Here is a 24,512-nt window from a genome sequence, read left to right on the forward strand (position 1 = left end):
TACAGAGGCACTACATGTCTTACCACACCAGAGAATACGGAAACGAAAAATATGAATGATGTGAAAGTGTACAAGAGGTTTTAAAACTTAAAAAAGGAAGCTCTCAGAAGTGGAGGAAGAAAAGTGAGGAAAATCAAGTGAGTGCTGTTTGGATGAGCTACAAAATTGCACTATTTTTAGTGAAGTCTTTGCATCCTTTCACAGATAGTGATTTAATAATAGAATACTTGGTAGTTGCAGTTGAACATTTATGTACACTTCATGTAGAATTTTCACTATGCGCCCTTATCAAATGTGACAATCATGTGTTCCACACAGGTTACAATAGATGCCTTCCAGAGCCACCTTGCAAACTCTCTGTGAAGGTTTCATTGCACATTCATTAGGGCTCTACGAATGTGTAGATATCACAACCACAAAGCTGGATGTGATATTCTTACCAGCATTAAAGAAAGTGTAGAAAATGTACATTTGTCAAGGAATTTATTAGTTTATGTGCCTACAGGTGGAGCACCGGTCATGTTGGGGAAACAAACCAAGAACTGGAGATTAGTGTTTAACATCCTGTCAACAAAGAGGTCATCAGAGACGGAGCACTAGCTCAGATCAGGGAAGGAAAGTGGCCATGCTTTTTTGCAAGAACCATCCCTGCATTTGCATTAAGCAATTTAGGGAAATCATGGAAAACCTGAATCAGGATGTTTGGACACAGGTTTCAACCGTCATCTTCCTGAATGTGAGTCCAGTGTGCTAACCACTGTGCTACCCCGCTTGGTGAAACAAATCAGGACACAATCAGGATTCGTAGCGCAACTGACTGGGAAAACAAAAAATCTCCGAGTACCAATTTGCACTGATATGCAGCTTGAAGTATCTGCAAAGTGACAGACAACATAAAGCCATTCTAGGTTTCTTCAGGCATTTGCCTCAGGATCAATTTTCTTATTTACACAAGTCTCCAACCTATTCCCTGTGATGATGGAGGGGTACAGTGCTTGCTGCTTGCAGTCTTTCACTCCCTGTCTGCTTACCGAGCACATCTGCTGTGAAGCTCTTTTCTACATTATACCCCATTTAACTGTTATTGAATTCCATGCTATCCACTGGCAGTCATTGTACCCATAACATACTGATCCTGACCACAATACTCTAGCAAAGTAATCTAAGGACATGATGGCACATGGAAAGCCAAATGAGTAAACAGTTTTGAACATGGAATTGCCCCTGTATCTGTCCTTGACAATGTGTACAATTGACTGTACTAAAACATTGTGCCTTAATTGCCCTTTGTACAACTACCACTCAGACAACTAGTGCAAAATCTGATGACAACATAGTCATATGCAAGGCAAAATAACTGCTTCCACCAAGCTAATAAGACTTCCTCTCTCAAAAATGGGAACTATTTCCACATCAGTTGCTAATTAATGTATGAACCACTGTAATGTTATTTCTAACAAAAACTAACCTGTCAGCCTGACAGTCACATATTCCTCCGTACCTCTCCAAGTCCAATAAAATACTGTCTTTACTGTCATAAGCAAGTGTCCTCTGGAACGGAAAGAAAAACAAAGTTATATATGAGACTACACAAATTACAAAAAGTAAAACATCACTATTTGGGGGAGGGCTGGAAATCCAGTGTTAAGAGTGTGTGTGTGTGTGTGTGTGTGTGTGTGTGTGTCTTTGCACACTTATCATGTAAGGTTGGGCTAATTTCACACAAGACAAAAGTAAACATATTTATATACTGCATTATCTGTTTCAAGACATTTCAGCCACAATACAAGTCTCAATACTAGTGACACAATATCTTTAAAGTGTTGCAACTGCTTTGTTCTGTTGGAATCTTCAGCTAACACAACTTCATACACAGATTTTTTTTTTACACACACACACACACACACACACACACACACACACACACACACACACACATCGGGGAGGGGGGAAGAGACATCCAGATGCAAAAGTTTACTTGGGAGAAACAGGCAATAGATTTTTAGATCATATGCTTTTAACATTCTAGATAAGATTTGTTTCAATGGTAAATGCACTTTCCAATTGGAAATTAAATGGGGCAGCTGCTGAACTTCAGCATTGGTAATACAATGAACTTAGGACAAATTGCCTTGGCACTTGAGGCACATTCTTACTTTCATGTCTCTGATACAGATGCCAAATTAGCTTTTCATATGAACCTTTAAACAATTAAAAGAAAACCAACATTTCCTAGATACCTGTCAGTTTTACAGCTAAGTACAGTGACTCTGTAATTCTGGTAGCAATACAGCGTGATGAGCATAGTTAAAACCAACAGTCATATTTCTCAGTCAGAGCTTTATGAGTGTTCTCCACACACTTCTTCACCCTTCTAACCATAATATGTAGCTAACAAGTTGCACTGTGCAGACCGGAAACACAGTAGGGTTCCTCACAGTGGCTGTTACATCAATCACAGTTACAGCAGAAAACAATCCCATTTAAAATAAAACCATTTGAGAAATAATTCAGTACCATATTCATTCGTGTGTGGCTGGTTGAAGGTCAAAGTTTGTATCAGAAGTGTTAGTTCAAAAACATCTTGCAGACTGTACACACTGCTGCCACTTGAAACTAACAGATACTAACAGACACTGGGCAAATAATTTGTCACCCCACAAGACATCATGCTAATGCCATACAAAACCACCTCCAGCCTTGAGACTTGCCTCAATTTGCCAAGGACAAGAGTATTCATGTTTCGTCAACATGCCATATGCAGCTGAAGCCACTCATTGATGATATCTCATAGCTACCAAATTGCAAGGATGCTGAGTGTTTGATTTCACTCACTGTGCCAAATCCTCCCAGACATTTTCCATGTATCTAGGTGCATACTGTGATTCATACACTCAAATGCCTTAGATAGGTCACAGAAAATAATATCCAGCACTATTTTAATATTCAATGCATGTAAAATTTTGTGAGTGAACATGCAAATGGCATTCTCAGAAGACAACTCTTCTGAAACACAAACTGTGACTTGCTGAGGATATTATTGTTGCTCAGATGACATACTATTCTAGAATACACAATCTTCTCAAAAATTTTGGAAAATTGTGTCAGCAATGAAATATGACAGTAGATATTGACAATCATCCTATCACATTTCTTAAAGAGGGTTTTGACAATGGCATATTTGAGTCTCTCTAGAAAAATTGCTTTGAGTTAGTGTTGCATTACATATTGCAGTTAAGACAGGGCTTATTATACAGGAATAAATCTTTAGAAATCTATTGGAAACTCCATCAAAATCAAAAGAGTTTTCATTTTTGAGACAAATATATAATTTTTCTTAATTTCAAAATGAGAAGTTGATGGTACACTCACACGATTGAATTTTATGCGAGCTGCTTTTTTAACATAGTGCTGTGATTTTTCTATTTAACTGGTTGTCTCTATACTTTCTACTATATTTAATAAATGATTATTAAACACAAGTATATTTGCTACCTTCCATTCAGTCCAACAGTGACACTATCCTGTTCTATGACTGGTTGTTGATTTCTGACATTATGTGCACGTTCCTTGATTTTGGGTAGTTTGCAACTACTGCAGAATCACAACTTGTTCTTGCCATCAGATCCATTTCCCTTGTCCTTTCACAAGGCACTAATCCCTCTAGTCATCCATGGTTTTTTACGTGGCTGTTTAACCCTCAAGTGGGCACAACTGTGTATAAAGATTTCCTACCACAAAAAACAGTCTTGTACTGTTCCACTGTTGTTTTAAAACTGTGAGAGCCTGTACCTATTCCTTCATTACTGCTTTAGCTAACACAATGCTAAATTGAGCTGTCACCTGTCCAAGTGAGCATCAATAATATAAAGTAAACAGCAAGCTCAATGAGAAGTAATTGCGAATCCATGCAAGAAAATGACTCAGATTATGATCTTGTGGCACAATCCCACAATGGGATAGCACTTCGAATGGGTCCTTACTGTGGGGTAAGATTGTGCACGACAACAGAGTGATACAATGAAAGTTTATTTTATCATCGGTTAATTAAACTAACATAAAACGGTGATTTTGCTCCTATTTGTTTATCTTGGTAACATGAAGGCAGCATTCTTTACATTTTGTACAAAGTACGGCGCGTGCCCGCTCATGCTGCAAAAAAACAGCGAACCGCTTCAGGGTTAGTGTCCTATCTGAATTGCTTATGTGAAAAGCTATTTTCAAATAATGGTATTTATTTCTCATGGAATAGATTACATTTTGTGTTAGCATTTGTTTCATTATAAATTTGATCCCAGGTAATTTCTTGCAAACTATTCTTAAAAATATTTGTCCTGGAGTCATTAATTATTCTAACTGAAATCCACTGAGGAGTATCCACACTGTGAGGCACTAACCATGCACCATGATCAGAGAGAGCATTTGCTTCTGGTTAAACAGTCTGGCTGAACCATTATTTTCTTGCTTCGAACTTCACAAACGAAAAAATTATCACTTAGGCACCTACTGTCTTTAGCCATCCATGCTAGAATGTTGGCGAGTTAATTTTTGAGATCAAATTGTTGGATCCAAATAAGGTTTCCATATCATTTTTCCTATCAGGATCCTTTAGAAAATCTATCCTGAAGTCACCACAGACTATTAATTGCTTGCTGCTGTTCGATAGATAGCATAGTAAGGAATCTAGATTCCTCATAAACAGTTGAAAATTTCCCATTGTGAATCTATATACAGTTACAATTAAAAGTGAGCTATTTTTCAGTATAGTTCACATGCACACACTTCTATATGCTGATCACTCCAAAATCTACTTGTCTCAATACTTTTGAACTTGTGTTTTATGTTAATATATGCAACAACTTCTCCTTTTCCTATATTAGTTCTGCACGAGTACACTGCTTGAGTGTAATTGTCTATACATAACTTCTCTAAACATGTGGTTATGTGGTGCTCAGATAGGTTCAGGGTATCATCTTTTCAGTGCTCTATAAACTTCCCAGGCAAGCCCTTTTAGTTTTTTACTCAATCCTCTAATATTTTGAGGAAACAAGTGAACCTGCTTACACTGCATTCTTAAGCATTTTAAGGGGCTCATCTGTTAATTTGACTTCTTCCAAAACAGGGTGCCTGAATTCTGATTCTAACCGAAAAAAGGTACCTGTCTGACACCAATAATTACATGGATCTTGCTTTGTGTGATGGTGCCCTCCTCTGTCACCCTGTACATTTTCTGCAAGAAGTTTAACCAACGCAGTGTTAACCCAGGACTGGTCATGTTGCTGTAGGGCCTCCACATAAAACTCATATGTGTGTGTGTGTGTGTGTGTGAGAGAGAGAGAGAGGGAGAGAGAGAGAGAGAGAGAGAGAGAGAGAATCCATGTCACCTCTACTGCTGTAATTACTGTCCTTAGCCAGGATGTTCCCTGCTCCCCTATTACAATAACTTGCTCTTCTTTGGCAAAATATTTGCAGAAATTCCCTATGTCCTCTGTCACATGCTTAAGGCTAATTCTTGACTTCACAATATTTGTCACTTGGTACCCTGGTCCTGATTTGTCACCTACCATCTGACCTCCACCTCTCCCATGGTTACTACCAAGCAGCAAGACTCTTTGTTTCCTACTCTCTTTTGGTGTCAACCTACACTTACGTTTCTTTGCTACAAATCTGCTGCACTCTACTGGGACCTACAGCTGAATGAGGTGCTTCACGCCCTACTTGAGGTAACAAGTCAAATTTATTCGATACTGTAAGCTCAAATGTAGATGAGTTTCTCTTTCACCAACTGCTTTTTACCTTTAGCCAGTTCCCACAATCTTCTTCCCCCTTCAACATATCTACTTCAAACTGCGTGTTCTAATTCGTCCTGAAGGTCACAAACTTTGCCTCCCAGTTAGTGATTCTCTCGTCTTTTTTGCAGAGCCTATAGTTCATTGGGAGAGCCTCATTGAGATCCCCATACAGTTCTCCAGTAGTCACCCATGTGAAATTCTGACCCACAGTCTACACATACCATTCCCTACTTGACTATCTTACGACAACATCCACACTTATCACACATTGCAACACAGATCACACACTTAAAAATTGAATTAAACCACTTAACACACTTTACACAATTTTTATTATTTATGAGCCACAAAAATTATACCTACAGGCTAGCACTTCAGGTGTTTGATATAATGTACAAAGTTAATTATTCCTGCTTACAACAAGAACTCAGCACTCACTTAAGTGCAGTTTCAGTTGATTAACTTAAGCACAATAGAGTGTAACTTTTAATGTAACTTTAATTTCTGCAAATTGTATGTAAAGAAATTGCTAGTGCGAAAGTATCTAAATCCAACAACTTCAGATTCATGCTAATTTCTGGAAATATCAACTTAATAACATATGCACACACTCCATTTAAATTGCCAGAAAGAAAAATAGAACAATTAAACAGGGTTCTCCAAGTTAACTGCATCAAAACGTAAACAAAAATGTGACTACAACTCGACTGCATCAAAACGTAAACAAAAATGTGACTACAACTCGACCTTACTATCTCTTTGTGCTTTCTGGAACAATTCAATACAGAAAAGTGATACCTTTAATAGTAAGTTTAGAAAGCACACTAACACATTATTTGATGAGTAATTTGTACTAAACTAACTGTTATTACAATCTGAATAACTTATCTTTACAAGAGCACAAAAACTCGTACGTCTCGTCTGATGCAGGGATGCCAACCTCATATCAGGAATGTACGCACGCAGCCCAGTGAACACTGCAAAATACTCATCATGAAGATGTAGAAGAAAGGGCAACACTTAGTCACCAAGAATACTGCAATACACAAACCAATTCAGTTTTATAGTAAGCTGGACCCAATTAATGGTACAAAAAGCACCCCCAAAATATCACATAACTTCCTCTGGCCTGAACCACATATTCCACCCACTACGGGTTAAACTGTCCATTGGCAAAGTCAGTGCATTTGAAATGTTGTATCATTTGGAAAGATGCAAAATCATAACTTGTTGATTTATACCTCCAGTCCACTACTGCACAATTTCTGTATTGTTAGTCCTACAACAGCTTTTTGCAAGATACCTGACTCCAAATGTCAACTGCATACAGTTTGCTTTCCAATGTTTGCTCGGAAACTGATCAAGCTGAACCTGCTTTCACTGACAGCAGCAATCCCTGTCAGGTTTGAAACAAGTTGTGACTGACCAGGAGTTATAGTCATCTACGGTACCTGTCAGTTTGGCTCTTTTCACAACTACCCTCATACAGTGTTACATGGCTGTGAGTGGTACAGCATTCCTTGGAGACATGTTGGATAGTCCAGATTGATACACAAACAATTTTGGCAGCTTCATTCACTGGTTGGCCATGCGCACATCCAGACACAATAACTTCTTCCCACATTGACCATGTGCTGGTTCCATAACACTGTCTGTCATACACACACCACTTCGCTGGCATGACTTACGTCAGTACTGGTAGGACACTTGACCGCCTAGAACCAGATCTATACCTTGTACAACACTCCAAAGCAACCAGTGCATTTTTTTAAGAAGGTAACTAATGTTTTGTCCAGTGAGCTTATAATTGGATCTTCTATACATATAATATTTTATTCTATTTACACACTAAAGTACAAGTGTAACCTGGTCATAGTAAAGCAATGACACATGAAACCACTTTCCACATCCACAGTTGCCAGATGCATTTTAGCACTGTCACACAACCTCGTGGACCCATGAGCTGACAATTACTACACCTGATGAGGCTTCACAATACCAATTACTCCCCCTTCCCCCCCCCCCCCCCAGCCACTCCTCCCCCAATAAAAGAATCAGGTAGAATTGTCTCTGACCCACTGCCCAGTTGCCACAATCACCCCACACTGCCACACAACACTGCCACTCCTGAGGACGTAAGGATGTGGACTCCCACTGCTGGAACAGAGGCTGCTGCTGTAATCCTGCAGTCACATTTTGTAAAACCATTTATATAGAGAAAGGGAGAATCTAGACAGTTACATGCGGCCAATGTTTTTGAAGCAGTCTGAAAAGACCACGTACAAAAGAGTGGTAATACATCTCAGTAAATTTCATTTATCATAAAAGCAGTTTGGCTTAAAGAAAAAAGGTTAACAGAAAATTAAATTAATTGTTTTCTGTGTGAGGAACTTTCAGAGCTCAATGGTAAAGTTTTCATACTTGATTTATGCATGATTAGGCCCCCAGTAAATTTTCACAGTTGGCTTAACAATTTCTAGTTAAATCTTTGGCTCAGAAGTGGTTTGGATGTAAAGGACACATTGTAGTGGTCTCAGTGACAGTCTCACAGAAAACTGACGTTTACAGAAATGGAACATTTTAGTTATCTGCTGCAGGAGAACAAAATTTCTTGCAGAACAGAATTAATTTTAAAAGCACCTTACAGTTTCTCCTCCTTAATAAGTCTTTCTGTCTAATACATGAGTTGTGGGCTAGAAGGAAGTAATCAGTTCTAAATCTGTAAATGGAAAGAGTCTGGAATATGAAAAGTGTACTTATATGTATGTTACTGATGTCAAAAACTACACATTCCATATTGTAGCGGATAATGTGAAACCCTTATGCTTGGGCATCAAAGAACACTGTCTTAGACTACAGTCACTGTTGTGAAGCTAAGCAGCTCGAAGTCATGTGTCTCACTTCCCTCCACCACAGCCCTCTACACCCTGCAATGTTGCCACACCTGGGAATGGCTGGTCAGTTGACACAATTCGATACTTGTGTGTGGTTGAATTTCCGCAAGTCGTCAGTATGTTATTGATGTGTTTACTTTCATGACGGGTATTACAGTAATAAATATTAGGGCTAAGCTCATCAAAACCTACTACTTACATTGAATGCTAGTTTTTCAAGCATGTGGGTAATTCCTCCAACGTAGTTACCAGCATGTTTTGCTCCAGCATCAATGATAACTGTAAGAAAACAAAGAAATGTCATTTAAAGAAAATTTTAATATTTGTACATGGTAGTGTACAGAAAAGACTGTAAATTATAAATTTTGTACTAAAAATAAATGCAAATATGAGTTCATTAATCATGAAATGTTTGCTTTCTTGAGAGAACTGAGTCTAGTTGCAGGGAAGGATTATGATACTCGGAGAGATGCATGAGGGATTATCTCCCTAAAGTAATGATAAATAGTATTTTTCACATCTATTCCTCAAAATTCAGTAACAGTTCTCTCCTAATTTTCAACTTTACAGAGGAAGGCATTGAGTGATACAGTCACTCTATTGCAGATGGTTTACATTCGTCTCAATATCCACTGCCAATAATGAAATGCACACACTAGACTGCTATATACATATATTCTCCACTATTCAGCTTGCAAGTTATCAGATTTTCTGTAATGGAATTTCTTTATTATTCAACATTTTAATTAAAATCATTTCAGCACTTTAGACAAAAGATAAATAAACTGCATCCCCCGTTACTGTGAGGAACAAGCAATCAACAACACATTACCTGCTGTTTACATAGCATCAAAAATTCAACTATGAAAATTAAAATTCAAAACAAAAAATAATTAAGATATATTAAAAAGAATTACTCTACTTCCCTGATGTTCACAGAACTCCTGTAGTTGTGATTTGCTCTATTGTGGAAACACAACCTATAGCTGTTACGTGCAATTATTACTTTGTACTTAATGAGGAACAGGGGTGGCTCATGGGACTTTGCAGTTGAGCCCGACATACGGGGCGCCCTCTGTCCAGTGACTCATCTCTCTGGTCCGTCGCTTCCCCAGCAAACCAAGCTGATTACTTATCTGCCCACACCAATTGCTCTTTAAAGCCATGTATTTATTCTCCTCTACTATCTATGGACAGGTTGTCATTGGATTCAGTGACTGTTCAAGCTTGTATGTTTTATTATAGCACCAGTTTATCATTTTTATCTCTAATCAGTTACAGAATCCACATGGGTATTTTTTTACATTTAGAAGAGTGCATGTGACAGCAATAACAATTATAAAATATCTTCACCTGAGACAGATTCTTCTAATGGACACTTCTTAATTTCCAAGTAACGCAAATCAAGCATACACTGACAGAATTGCATTTTTGTATGTCGGTTTTGTTGGTAATCACAATGTAAGAATCCATTGATAAATAGTAGGAATCACTTTGTCAAGGCTCGTATTTTCTCCCCATAAGTATCTGGTCATTGAAAGCAGAACCAATGTGCACTGTAGAAAAGGCAATGTGCTGCAGTGGCGAATGCTGTGAGCAGAGTGCACCGTGCAGTGGGCTGGTGAGCCGATGCCCTAACAAGCTGGCCTGCTGCCTGTGTCGCAGCTGGCTGCACTCACAAGAGGATAGCACCACCTCATCATCACCGATCTCGTCCAAATTTATGGTACATTCAGGACTTGGCCAGAAGTGAAAGTGACAGAAGTGGCAGCTCCAGATGGGCAAACATTTATAAGTAATAGCATTAATTATGCAAGGCAGGCAAGACACGAGCCGCTTATGTTAGCGTATGTGGGAGGCAGCAGCCGGTGCAGCGGAAAGAGCACAAAATGGTAATTTGAGGGTTGTTGGGTAAAGGCCCTAGTCAGAAAGTTTTCTTTTATTTCCAGTTTTTATATTACTTACACTGCAAACAAACAGAAATAATGCTCAGTATACTGCATTTATTAATATTTTCATAAAAGGCAAGAAAAGGAAAGATAAAGGAAAATTTGGGATGGCAAATAAATTTCCAAGAAAGGATTGTACTACAGCATCCACAGTGACTCAAGGGACTGTAACTAATGCATACAGGACTTCGTATTCTGTTAGTTTCATTCTGACCTTCGAACAGCTTTTGCCAGCTGCATGCGAACAATAGGTATTAAGTACAGGTCAAATCCGCCCATCAAGAGATGGAAAACAAATCACAGTCAGAGAAGACTGTATCAAAATACACTCCATTGTATATCACCAACTACCCTCGCCAATAATCGGTGAAATTATGTGTACAGGTGGTTTGCTGCCAAACTGTGCGATGAGACAGAACTTTTTATGAACGTAAACGAAGTTTGTTTATCTGTAGAAATTTCAAAACAATCACTTAATTGTAAAAATGCCACATTTATAATGTGTGCAAGATGCTTCCTCTGTTTCTATGATGACTACCGGCTCAGCATGTGTAAATCATTAACTGTAAAAACAATAAAAGTACTTCCTGGAAATGTGTTTGCAATGCCAAATTTTCCTTTGCCTGTCCTTTTCATATCTTTGATGAAAATATTAATAAGGACAATGTACTGAATATTATTTTGGTTTACTTGAAGTGAAGTAAAAAAAAAAAAAAAAAAAAAAGAAAAATGGAAAAAAGAGGTTTCTGCATATGTACTCAAACCCACGACCCTCGTATTACCGTCCTGTACTCTTAATCATTGTGCCATGCCATCCACTGCCTGCAACTACACTAACAGAAATGGCTTATGCTTTGCCTGACCAGTGCCTAAAACTACATTTTTGCCTAAACCCTCATCCATCTGGAGCTCCCACTTCTGTCACTTTCATTATGCCCAAGACCTGCACACACCATAAATTTGAATTAAATTAATGATGACAAGCAGACACAGTCCCCTTGCCATCTCACAAGCCTGGCGAGCCAGCCAGCCTAGCCCATGGATTGTATAGCACAACGAGCGAGACACATGCTGGATGGGTTGAAACCACCATACGGTGCGTGGCGGAGGTTACCTCGTACCACAACTAGCATCTTCTCTCCCTGCTCCACTCCCAAACAGAACGAGGGAAAAATGACTGCCTATATGCCTCTGTACGAGCCCTAATCTCTCTTATCTTATCTTTGCGGTCTTTCCGCAAAATGTAAGTTGGCGGCAGTAAAATTGTACTGCAGTCAGCCTCAAATGCTGGTTCTCTAAATTTCCTCAGTAGCGATTAACAAAAAGAACGCCTCCTTTCCTCTAGAGACTCCCACCCGAATTCTTGAAGTATTTCCGTAACACTCGTGTGATGATCAAACCTACCAGTAACAAATCTAGCAGCCCACCTCTAAATTGCTTCTATGTCCTCCCCCAATCCGACGTGATAGGGATCCCAAACGCTCGAGTAGTACTCAAGAATGGGTCGTATTAGTGTTTTATAAGCGGCCTCCTTTACAGATGAACCACATCTTCCCAAAATTCTACCAACGAACTGAAGACAACTATCCGCCTTCCCCACAACTGCCATTACATGCTTGTCCCACTTCATATCACTCTGCAATGTTACGCCCAAATATTTAATCGACGTGACTGTGTCAAGCGCTACACTACTAATGGAGTATTCAAACATTACAGGATTCTTTTTCCTATTCATCTGCATTAATTTACATTTATCTATATTTAGAGGTAGGTGCCATTCTTTACACCAATCACAAATCCTGTCCAAGTCATCTTGTATCCTCCTACAGTCACTCAATGACGACACCTTCCCGTACACCACAGCATCATCAGCAAACAGCCGCACATTGCTATCCACCCTATCCAAAAGATCATTTATAGAGATAGAAAACAACAGTGGACCTACCACACTTCCCTGGGGCACTCCAGACGATACCCTCACCTCCGATGAACACTCATCATTGAGGACAACGTACTGGGTTGTATTACTTAAGAAGTCTTCGAGCCACTCACATACTTGGGAACCAATCCCATATGCTCGTACCTTAGTTAGGAGTCTGCTTGGCTAATCCCGCGCGGCCATCATGAATCCCTTAACTAAATTCTGAAAAATGGGGTACCTTGCAACTGGACCACTGAATGTGATGTGGTGATGAATAAATTAAAGATGCTTTGACAACCTACCGACTAGTTTATCAAGGTTGTTAAAAAGCATTTATTCTGTCATGTTACACTAGTGATTACCCAGCTGGCTATGTTCTGAGTCAGGAATAATACAGGGTTGAGAAACCAGGTGGTTACACATCCCATCAGGTTAACAAAGCAGAAAGTAAATACAGTACAGCTTAGAAAAAATTGCTGGTCCTGATATTTCAGGTACTACCTTTACAGTAGATGTTTCACGGTAATCTCTGGTCATACTGCCTCATTGTGGACTCTTTTCAACAGCAAGTGCCGCTCGACACTGTGAACTTTCTTTTCCACTCTGATTACAAGACTAATTCAACATGATTTTTCATAGCCCTTAGCCCTCACATGCTCCATTCTTGAATCTGACTTTACTAGGCATCAATGCAGCGTTGTACTGCTATTATTATGTTCAAGTTAGTAGGTGCAAAATGGCTAGTACTTCACGCACAGTCCTTTCTGAGGAAGAGCTTGTAGAGGTATGTGTAAGTGAAAATGGGAGTGACAATGATTATGATGACAGTGATTCATTTGTAAAGAACTTGCGTGAAAGGACAATGGAAACAGTCCACCCTGAAGAGTTTCAGAAACTATCACACAATGAAAAGTTTTGTATTTGAATGCTTATGTAAATATATTTGAATGAAAGTGCACCTTTTGGTTTAATGTATACCCTAATTGTGGGTCAGTGGTCTAACTGTTTCCACAAAGAAACTCAAGCAATGTTCTGTGACGTGCTCACAGCCTGGGTGGCAGCTATTTAAATAAGAGTGCATGGAAACGCCCTGTACCTGCATTATGGGGCACATTATGAGTTCCGTCTCAAATCTGGCAAGCTACATTGAAACATTGATGCACTGAGCTGTAAAGTCTGTATGTTACATGCAGGCAAGACACAGGTTGCCCAGTGAAGGAGTCCCTGATTTCAAAATCAAATATTTCAGAAACTAAGATCGATAGACAAATGTTACAAGAGGTATATTTATTGTGGAAGCTGTAAGAATTTTATACATAAGTTTTGAAATAGCTCAAAAAGCTGCTAACAGAGGGCGCTGTCACCTGTGCGCCTCATACATTATCAGAGTGCAGATCAGTCCCTGGCTAATTCTTCCTGAGTCATGGTTACAGTTTATGAGAGGTCTTATTCTATGCTGCTGTGACCCATATTGGACGAGGTAACCTGATGCTGCCCTACCAAAGTGAAACACGGCGGGTGGTAACGCGTTGGCATTGTTCAAGGCAGAGGATCAATGTAAAGACTGGTCTTCTGGCCTCGCCCATTCACCCTCTGACAAGACAGGGTCTGAGCAGGCACACAGGGGGGAGGGGAGGTTGACTAGTTATTGGGGGCTCCAACATTAGGCATGTTATGGAGCAGATAGCATTCAGGGTTGGGAAGCAAGCCAATGTGCACTCAGTATGTCTGCCATGGGACCCTCATCTGAGGTGTGGAGGCAGTCTTGCCTGCAGTTATCAAGTTTGCAAGGTGCAGTTGTCTGCAAGTTGTGGCTCATGTTGGCACCAACAACACCTGTCGGATGGGTTCTGAGGCCATCCACAGTTCATACAAGCAACTGGCGGAAGTGGTGAACGCTGTTGGCTTCAAGGTCTCAACCAAAGGATTCGTCCACCCTGTGATGGTCTTGGCTGCAGATTTTTAGCCCTGTGTTATAGGTTGGGGATTTGTAGGACTCCCGTGACAGTTCAGGGGAGCACTACATAAAGGAAGCAGTGACTTGGGTAGGAGAGTACTTGTGGAATGCACATGGAGGTTTTTTAGGCTAGGCAGTAATTTCAAGTACTCTGATGAACACTCACTAGTCAATACGCAAGCAACGGAAGTCAGACCAGTTTCACAGTACAGACACTTCTACAGACAAAATTTTCTCAGTAAATTGTCGAAGTATTTGTAACAAAATCCCCAAATTTACTGCCATCCAGCAATGGTTCGCAGTCAAATTATTCTCGGGACCGAGAGCTGGGTGAAACCCGAAGTGGAAAGCTTTGACATATTTAGCAAGCCATGGAACGTATATTGGAAAGACAGATTAGAGGCCAGAGGAGAGGGAGTGTTCACTGCAGTTGACAAAAACATTATCTCGGTCGAGGTCAAAGTTGAGCGTGAGTACAAACTTATCTGGTTGTGGGTAACAGGTCTAGGTGAAACCAAGCTAATTGTTGAATGTTTTTACTGGCCACCCGATTCTACTGTGATGGTTCATTGTCGAGGATACAAACAGTCAGTCATTTGAAGTACGTTTGAACACGTTTTCTGAGAACTGTCTTCAGCAGCTAGTTCGGCAGCCCACACGCAATGGAAATATCTTAGACCTTGTAGCTACACATAAGGCCAGACCTTATTGACAACACCAGTATAGAAATGAGGATTAGTGATCATGACGTTATTGTAGCAACTATGGTTACGAAAGTTAATAAATCAGTCAAGCTAGGGGAGTGTTTCTGCTAGAAAGAGCAGATATGTAGTTGTTAGCTTCTTAGCATCTCACTTAGACAGTGAATTGATATCACTTAGTTCCAGTAAGATGGACATAGCAGAATTATGGGCAAAGCTTAAACAAATTGTAAATTGTGGTCTGCAGAACTATATGCTTAGTAAGAGGATTTATGACGGGAAAAATCCACCACGATTTAACAACAAAATTCGGGAAATTCTGAGGAAGCAGAGGCTGTTGCAATCTCAGTTCAACACAGTAAGTGCAAATGACAACAAGCAAAGGTTAGTAGAGATTTGTGCATCTGTGGAAAGATCTATGTGCGAAGCACACAACTACTAGCACCATCATAGCTTAGCAAAAGTTCTGGCAGAGAAATCAAGAAAACTTCAGGTCGTATGTAAAATCACTAAGTAGGTCTACGCCTTCCATTCAGCCACTTGTTGACCAGTCTGGTGTAGCAGTTGAAGACAGCAAAAAGGAAGCCAAAGTTTTAAATTTCATGTTAAAGAGATCATTCACGCAGGAGAATCCTACAAACAAATCGTCGTTTGACCATCAAACAGAAGCCCATATGGGTGACATAATAATAATCATCCCTGATGTAGAGAAAGAACTAAAAGAGTTGAAAACAAATAAGTGACCTGGTCTGGATGGAATCCCAATTCAGGTTTTCAAAGATTACTCTATGGCTCTGGCCCCTTACTTAGCTCACATTTATTGTCAACCTCAAGTCCCACACAAAGTCCCAGGCGACTGGAAAAAAGTGCAGGTGACTGCTGTGTAAAAGAGGTTACAAGAACAGGCCCGCAAAATTACAGACCAATGTCCCTAACATAAGTTTGCTGCAGAATCCTTGCATATATTCTCAGTTAGAATATAATAAATTTTCTTGAGAATGACAAGCTTATGTCAACGGGTACACAGCTCTAAAATACGGGCAGAAAAAATCTGATTCAGCTATTCCAACATTTCGTTATGTGAAACCATGGTAGATAGCAATACCACATCAAAACTGACTAATATGTCCTTCATAATAATGTTGTCAATAACTTGGCAGTCGAATAGGTGGGTAAACCAACGGCACAACATTTTCTTCATGAATTTTTGGAAACCCATTAAGTACTGGTAGAAGCGCAGCTGAATTTAACTATTCTTTCTCAGCACCCTGTTCAACTGACAAAGTCCTGAGAACTTTGTGATTGGGGTACTTACTCAGCTTACTTTATAGCATCACCGACAAAAAAAGTAAGGTGTTATAGGTTGGTTGGTTTGGGGGGAGTAAAGGGACCAGACTGCTATGGTCATCGGTCCCTTTTTCCAAAGACAAAGAACACCCACAGAGAATAAAAACGAGGAACAGAAGAGATCACAGACGATACAGAACAAGAGAAACTGAGACAAGGACAAGACAAAACGAACTAAAACCACACAGAGTGTGACGGTGGTTGGCCGACCATAGAATTAAAAAAGGAAAAGCCAACCACTGAGAAACACATTAAAAAAAATCAGTTGAAAATCATAAGCCAAAGGCCAGAATCAACACAAAACAATAAAATAAAACAGAAACACTCAGATTAAATGATAAAATCCCCCTGCCCGAATAAAACATAAAACTAAGTCAGCCATAGTGGAGTCGTCTGTTAAAAGGGCAGGGAGCGTATCAGGCAGCGCATATGTCTGCCTGACCACAGCTAAAAGGGGGCAGGCCAACAGAATGTGGGCCACTGTCAAAGCTGCCCCACAGCGACACAGAGGAGGGTCCTCCCGGCGCAGTAAATAACTGTGTGTTAGCCGGGAGTGGCCAATGCGGAGCCGACAAAGGACGACGGAGTCCCTGCGGTTGGCTCGCAGGGATGGCCGCCACACAGTCGTCGTCTCCTTAATGGCACGGAGTTTATTGGGTGTAATCCTATCGCGCCATTCAGCGTCCCATCGCGCAAAAACTTTTCGGCGGAGGACTGCCCGCAAATCAGTTTCTGGGAGGCCAACATCCAGAGATGGTTTACACGTGGCCTCTTTCGCCAGGCGGTCAACATGTTCATTGCCCGGGATACCGACATGACCGGGGGTCCACACAAAGACCACAGAGCGGCCGCAACGCGCAAGAGTATGCAGGGACTCATGGATAGCCATCACCAGACGAGAACGAGGAAAACACTGGTCGAGAGCTCATAAACCGCTCAGGGAATCGCTACAGATCACGAAGGACTCACCTGAGCAGGAGCGGATATACTCTAGGGCTCGAAAGATGGCGACTAGCTCAGCAGTGTAAACGCTGCAGCCAGCCGCCAAGGACCGTTGTTCGGAATGGTCCCCTAGAGTTAGCGCATACCCGACACGACCAGCAACCATCGAACCATTGGTGTAAACAATTCCAGAGCCCTGATATGTGGCAAGGATGGAATAAAAGCGTCGGCGGAAGGCCTCTGGAGGGACCGAGTCCTTCGAGCCCTGTGCCAAGTCGAGCCGAAGGCAAGGGCGAGGAACACACCACGGGGGTGTACGCAGAGGCGCCTGGAAAGGAGGCGGAACAGGGAAAAACCCAAGCCCGCAGAAAAGCTCCTTGACGCGTACGGCGATCGGACAACCCGACCGGGGCCGACGGTCCGGCAGATGGACGACCGACTGCGGGAACAGGACACGGTAATTTGGATGCCCGGGCAAACTAAAAACATGGGCAGCATAAGCAGCCAGTAATTGTTGGCGTCGTACCTGCAGTGGAGGTACACCTGCCTCCACTAGTACGCTGTCCACAGGGCTGGTGCGGAAAGCACCAGTGGCAAGGCGTATTCCGCTGTGGAGAATTGGGTCCAGCACCCGTAACGCAGATGGGGATGCGGAGCCATAACCCAGGCTCCCATAATCCAGACGGGACTGGATTAACGCCTGGTAGAGCCGCAACAGGGTGGAGCGGTCGGCGCCCCAGCGGGTGTGGCTCAAGCATCTCAGAGCGTTTAGATGCCGCCAACACGTCTGTTTAAGCTGCCGGATATGAGGCAGCCAAGTCAACCGGGCATCGAAAACCACCCCCAAAAACCTGTGGGTCTCCACCACAGCAAGGAGTTCGTCGGCAAGATAAAGCCGCGGCTCAGGATGGACTGTTCGGCACCGGCAGAAATGCATAACGCGGGTCTTGGCTGCCGAAAACTGAAACCCATGCGCTACAGCCCAAGACTGCGCCTTACGGATAGCGCCCTGTAGCTGACGTTCAACAGCTGCAATGCCAGTAGAGCTGTAGTAAAGGCAGAAGTCGTCAGCATACAGGGAAGCGGAGACAGAATTGCCCACGGCCGCAGCAAGCCCGTTAATGGCTATTAAAAACAGACAGACACTTAAAACAGAGCCCTGTGGCACACCGTTCTCCTGGACGTGGGAGGAACTATACGAGGCCGCGACTTGCACGCGGAAGGTACGGCACGACAGAAAATTGCGGATAAAAATCGGCAGAGGACCCCGAAGACCCCATCCATGAAGCGTAGAAAGAATGTGATGACGCCATGTCATATCGTATGCCTTCCGCATGTCGAAAAAGACAGCGACCAGGTGCTGACGGCGGGCAAAAGCAGTACGGATGGCCGACTCCAGGCTCACCAGATTGTCGGTGGCGGAGCGGCCTCTACGGAACCCACCCTGAGACGGAGCCAGAAGGCCCCGAGACTCCAGTACCCAATGCAAGCGCCGGCTCACCATCCGTTCAAGCAACTTGCAAAGAACGTGGGTGAGGCTAATGGGACGGTAGCTGTCCACCTCCAGAGGGGTCTTTCCAGGTTTCAAAACGGGGATGACAATGCCTTCCCGCCATTGCGACGGAAACTCCCCCTCGACCCAAAGACGGTTGTAAAGATCGAGAAGGCACCGCTGGCAGGCCACTGAAAGGTGTTTCAGCATCTGACAGTGGATGCCATCTGGCCCAGGAGCGGTATCAGGGCAAGCAGCTAGGGCATTGCGAAATTCCCACTCACTGAATGGAGCATTGTAAGATTCCGGGTGGTTGGTGCGAAACGAAAGGCTCCGACGTTCCAGCCGCTCTTTAATGGAGAGGAAGGCCTGGGGGTAATTCGCAGAAGCGGAACTCATAGCAAAATGCTCTGCTAAGCGATTTGCAATGACATCGGAGTCGGTACACACGGCTCCATTCAGTGAGAGCGCAGGGACGCTGGCAGGGGTCCGATAGTCGTAGACGCGTCGAACCTTGGCCCAGACCTGCGAGGGAGTGACATGGAGGCCAATGGTGGACACATACCGCTCCCAGCACTCCTTCTTGCCGTGGCGGATAAGGAGGCGGGCCCGCGCACGCAGCCGTTTGAAGGCGATAAGGTGCGCTAAGGAGGGATGTCGCTTGTGACGCTGGAGCGCCCGCCAGCGATCTTTAATCGCTTCAGCGATCTCAGGCGACCACCACCAAGGCACAGCCTTCCGCCGAGGAGACCCAGAAGAACGGGGAATGGCAGATTCGGCGGCAGTAACGATGCCGGTGGTGACCGATTGAACCACCGCATCAATGTCATCAGTAGAGAGAGGCTCAAAAGCGGCAGTGGAGGAGAACAAATCCCAGTCAGCCTTATTCATAGCCCATCTGCTAGGGCGCCCAGAAGAGTGACGCTGTGGTAGTGACAAAAAGAGCGGTAAGTGGTCACTACCACACAGGTCGTCATGCACACTCCATTGGACAGATGGTAAGAGGCTATGGCTACAGATGGAAAGGTCAATGGCGGAGTAGGTGCCATGCGCCACACTGAAGTGTGTGAAGGCACCATCATTTAACAGCGAGAGATCGAGCTGCGACAATAAATGCTCAACGATGGCACCCCGACCTGTGGCCACTGACCCACCCCACAGAGGGTTATGGGCGTTGAAGTCGCCCAATAGCAAGAAAGGTGGTGGCAATTGGGCAACCAGGGCAGCCAGGACAGGCTGCGAGACATCACCATCCGGTGGAATGTAAAGACTGCAGACGGTAACAGCCTGTGGCGTCCACATGCGTACAGCGACAGCCTCTAAAGGCGTCTGGAGAGGGACAGACTCGCTGTGCAGAGTGTGAAGGACATATATGCAGACGCCACCAGACACCCTTTCATAAGCTGCTCGGTTCTTATAATAACCCCGATAGCCACGGAGGGCGGGGGTTCGCATCGCTGGAAACCAAGTTTCCTGGAGAGCAATGCAGAAGAAAGGGCGAAGGCTGAGAAGTTGGCGGAGCTCAGCTAAATGGTGGAAGAAACCGCTGCAGTTCCACTGGAGGATAGTAGTGTCCATGGTGGACAAAGGCGTGATGGGACTGGGAAGGCAGATTACGCCGCTGGGTCAATTGCTGCCTCCGATTGAGCACCCGTGCTAGCGCTATCCATGGCGTCTGAGGGACCGGCGAGATCGAGGTCCTCAGCGGACGCCAGGATCTCCACCTCGTCCTCAGACGCAGATCTGGAAGGTGGCGGTGGGGTGGCTGCCACCGCGAGTTCCTTGGGCTTAGAGCTCTTCTTCTTTGATTTCTCACGCTGCTCCTTGGGTTTAACTGGCTGGGAGGGCTTCACCGATTCAGTCTCCGGGACTGAGGAGGATCGTGAAGCCCGTCGACCAGCTGATTGCGGGCACTTACGCCACTGTCGGTCGTCAGCCTTCCCACTGGTGGAAACCTGGGAAGGGAGGGACCCGAGGGACCCCTTGCGAGCGTGAGAAGCCGAAGAAGTTGGACACTTCTCCGGCTTAGAAGCAGGGACGGACGTCCCTGATGGGGGGGATGGTGTTGCCCCTGAGGTAGGTGGCGCAGGAGCAACCCGGTGGGTAGAGCCCCCCACTGGCAAGGGGGCAGGAGGAGTCTTACTGCTTATCGAGCTGGCTGGAAGTCTCGAAACTGATGGGGCTAGCACAGGTGTTGTAGCAGCTGCATAAGAAGATGTCATTCTCACAGGATGGAGTCTGTCATATTTCCTCTTGGCCTCAGTATAGGTCAGCCGGTCCAGGGTCTTATATTCCATGATTTTGCGCTCTTTCTGAAAGACTTTGCAGTCTGGCGAGCAAGGTGAATGGTGCTCCCCGCAGTTGACGCAGATGAGAGGCGGGGCACATGGAGTATCGGGATGAGATGGGCGTCCGCAATCTCGACATGTGAGGCTGGAAGTGCAGCGGGAAGACATATGGCCGAACTTCCAGCACTTGAAGCACCGCATCGGGGGAGGTATATAGGGTTTGACGTCACATCGGTAGACCATCACCTTGACCTTTTCCGGTAACGTATCACCCTCGAAGGCCAAGATGAAGGCACCGGTAGCAACCTGATTGTCCCTCGGACCCCGATGAACGCGCCGGACGAAATGAACACCTCTACGTTCTAAGTTGGCGCGCAGCTCGTCATCAGACTGCAAAAGGAGGTCCCTATGGAAAATAACACCCTGGACCATATTTAAACTCTTATGTGGTGTAATAGTAACGTTAACATCCCCCAACTTGTCACAAGCAAGCAACCTGCGTGACTGGGCGGAGGATGCCGTTTGTATCAGTACTGACCCAGAGCGCATTTTAGACAAGCCCTCCACCTCCCCAAACTTGTCCTCTAAATGCTCGACGAAGAACTGAGGCTTTGTGGAGAGAAAAGACTCCCCATCAGCTCTCGTACAAACTAAGAATCGGGGCGAATAACTGTTACCTCCATCCTGAGACTTATGCTCTTCCCACGGCGTGGCCAGGGAGGGGAATGTTTTCGGATCGTACTTCTGAGCATTAAATTGAGCCCGAGAACGCTTAGAGACTGCTGGCGGCTGGCCGCCAGCGAGAGATGATGTACCACGCTTCATGGCGGGTCATCCGCCCTGATGCCCCCTACTCCGACCAAGGGCCCTCCCCACGGGCGCCACCCAGCCACAGCAAAGGCCACCTGGCAGGATGGCCGTTGCCGGGAGTCCCGATACCCCAGGAGGATAGGCATCTACTCCTTGGCATACGTGGGGAGTTAACGGCGCAGGCATCAGTAGAGCGATCCCTGTGTTGTCAGGGGGCTACAACCAACAGGGTACATGGCGGCCCCACCACAACGGGCTGGCTACCGTGCTGGATCTTAGGTGCAAAAATGTCCAAGGTCGTCGTCGCAGTGAAAAGAAACACTGCAGAGGGCAGCGTGGTAATCGCACCCAGGGACGTATCCTCGCCCAAGAGATCGAAAACGAGCGGAACACCATTGCAACGACGAGAAATCCGGCGAAAGGTCGAATTGCACGACGGATACAGTGCACCACGTAAGGCGCCCTTCCCCAATTGGCTCGCTCTTCGGATAAATTTAGAAAGATGGAGGTCAAACCCGAGAGGGGACCATCACATAAGGCCGAAACATGTGAGACTCCTTTTAGTCGCCTCTTACGACAGGCAGGAATACCGCGGGCCTATTCTAACCCCCGAACCCGCAGGGGGGTAAGGTGTTATAAAAATGTTAGTGGATAGAGTGAGGAATATCTGTGAACTGGAGCTGCTCAACACAGAATTGGAATGTCTCGCCAGTGTGTCACTAAAGAATGGGCATTCACTGCTGAGCTAAAACAGAGCATTCGGACAGACATAGAAGGTTCACAGTTATGTGTAGGTGTCTGCAAAATCCAAGGTTTTGCTGCTATTCATAAATGATATTACTGACCACACTGGAAAGATCTTGACGAAACGGTATATCACTGTAACCTACAAACCCACTCAGAAGATACAAGACCACCTTAATATGGCCAAGGATGCTGGAAAATCACTGGAAAAAGTAGAAATTTACAGGATACCATGTACGTCTACATCTACATCCATACTCCGCAAGCCACCTGACGGTGTGTGGCGGAGGGTACCTTGAGTACCTCTTTCGGTTCTCCCTTCTACTCCAGTATCGTATTGTTCATGGAAAGAAAGATTGTCAGTATGCCTCTGTGTGGGCTCTAATCTCTCTGATTTTATCCTCATGGTCTCTTCACGAGATATACGTAGGAGGGAGCAATATACTGCTTGACTCCTCGATGAAGGTATGTTCTTGAAACTTCAACAAAAGCCCGTACCAAGCTACTGAGTGTCTCTCTTGAAGAGTCTTCCACTGGAGATTATCTATCATCTCCGTAACGCTTTTACGACTACTAAATGTTCCTGTAACGAAGTGCGCTGCTCTCCATTGGATCGTCTCTACCTCCTCTATCAACCCTATCTGGTATGGATCCCACACCGGTGAGCAGTATTCAAGCAGTGGGCGAACAAGTGTACTGTAACCTACTTCCTTTGTTTTCAGACTGCATTTCCTTAGGATTCTTCCAATGAATCTCAGTCTGGCATCTGCTTTACCAATGATTAATTTTATATGGTCATACCATTTTAAATCACTCCTAACGCCTGCTCCCAGATAATTTGTGGAATTAACTGCTTCCGGTTGCTGACCTGCTATATTGTAGCTAAATGATAAAGGATCTTTCTTCCTATGTATTTGCAGCACATTACACTTGTCTACATTGAGATTCAATTGCCATTCCCTGCACCACGCGTCAATTCGTTGCAGATCCTCCTGCATTTCAGTACAATTTTCCATTGTTACAACCTCTTGATATACTACAGCATCACCCGCAAAAAGCCTCAGTGAACTTCCGATGTTATCCACAAGGTCATTTATGTATATTGTGAATAGCAACGGTCCTACAACACTCCCCTGCGGCACACCTGAAATCACTCTTACTTCGGAAGACTTCTCTCCATTGAGAATGACATGCTGTGTTCTGTTATCTAGAAACTCTTCAATCACACAATTGGTCTGATAGTCCATATGCTATATTGGTACTACTAAAAAAAGATCAAGAAACTACCATAAGAACACAAAAGAAACTGCTGAAGAGGAGAGGCTCACAGAACAGCTGTTGGAGAATGTGCTTTGTAGCCAGGAGACCACCGGATTCAATTTGCTAAGACTCAAGTACTGGCAGCCACAAATGGACAGTATGAAAGACTATACAGTGGCCATAGAGATTACTAAACACCACAGTAATTTTAAGTGGAAGAGGAAGGTGTGAAACTAAATGGTATTTTGAGTCCAGTGCTGGAGAAGGTGTATGTACCAGTCTTCCACCATAGTGTGATAGCAATAGCGGGTGACAGCAACCAGTAACAGCCAACCGCGCACAGATGCATTTAAGCAATCATTCTTCCCATACTCCACAAATGAGCAGAATGGAAAAAGTCTTGATAATTAGTGCA

At 43.9% G+C, this 24,512-nt stretch overlaps 1 protein-coding gene across 1 annotated transcript in view; it reads right to left on the reverse strand.

The window, feature by feature from the left end:
- Positions 1–24,512, reverse strand: part of LOC124555048 (mitochondrial-processing peptidase subunit alpha) — a 117,520-nt gene that overhangs the window by 78,860 nt on the left and 14,148 nt on the right. Inside the window, exons 3-4 of the mRNA XM_047128819.1 lie at positions 8,886–8,965; positions 1,469–1,551 (exon numbers count right to left, since the gene is read on the reverse strand). Coding sequence (XP_046984775.1) covers positions 1,469–1,551; positions 8,886–8,965 — 163 coding nt within the window. The remainder of the gene's footprint in view (positions 1–1,468; positions 1,552–8,885; positions 8,966–24,512) is intronic.

Source organism: Schistocerca americana, chromosome X (genome assembly GCF_021461395.2).
Source record: "Schistocerca americana isolate TAMUIC-IGC-003095 chromosome X, iqSchAmer2.1, whole genome shotgun sequence".
NCBI lineage: Eukaryota > Metazoa > Arthropoda > Insecta > Orthoptera > Acrididae > Schistocerca > Schistocerca americana.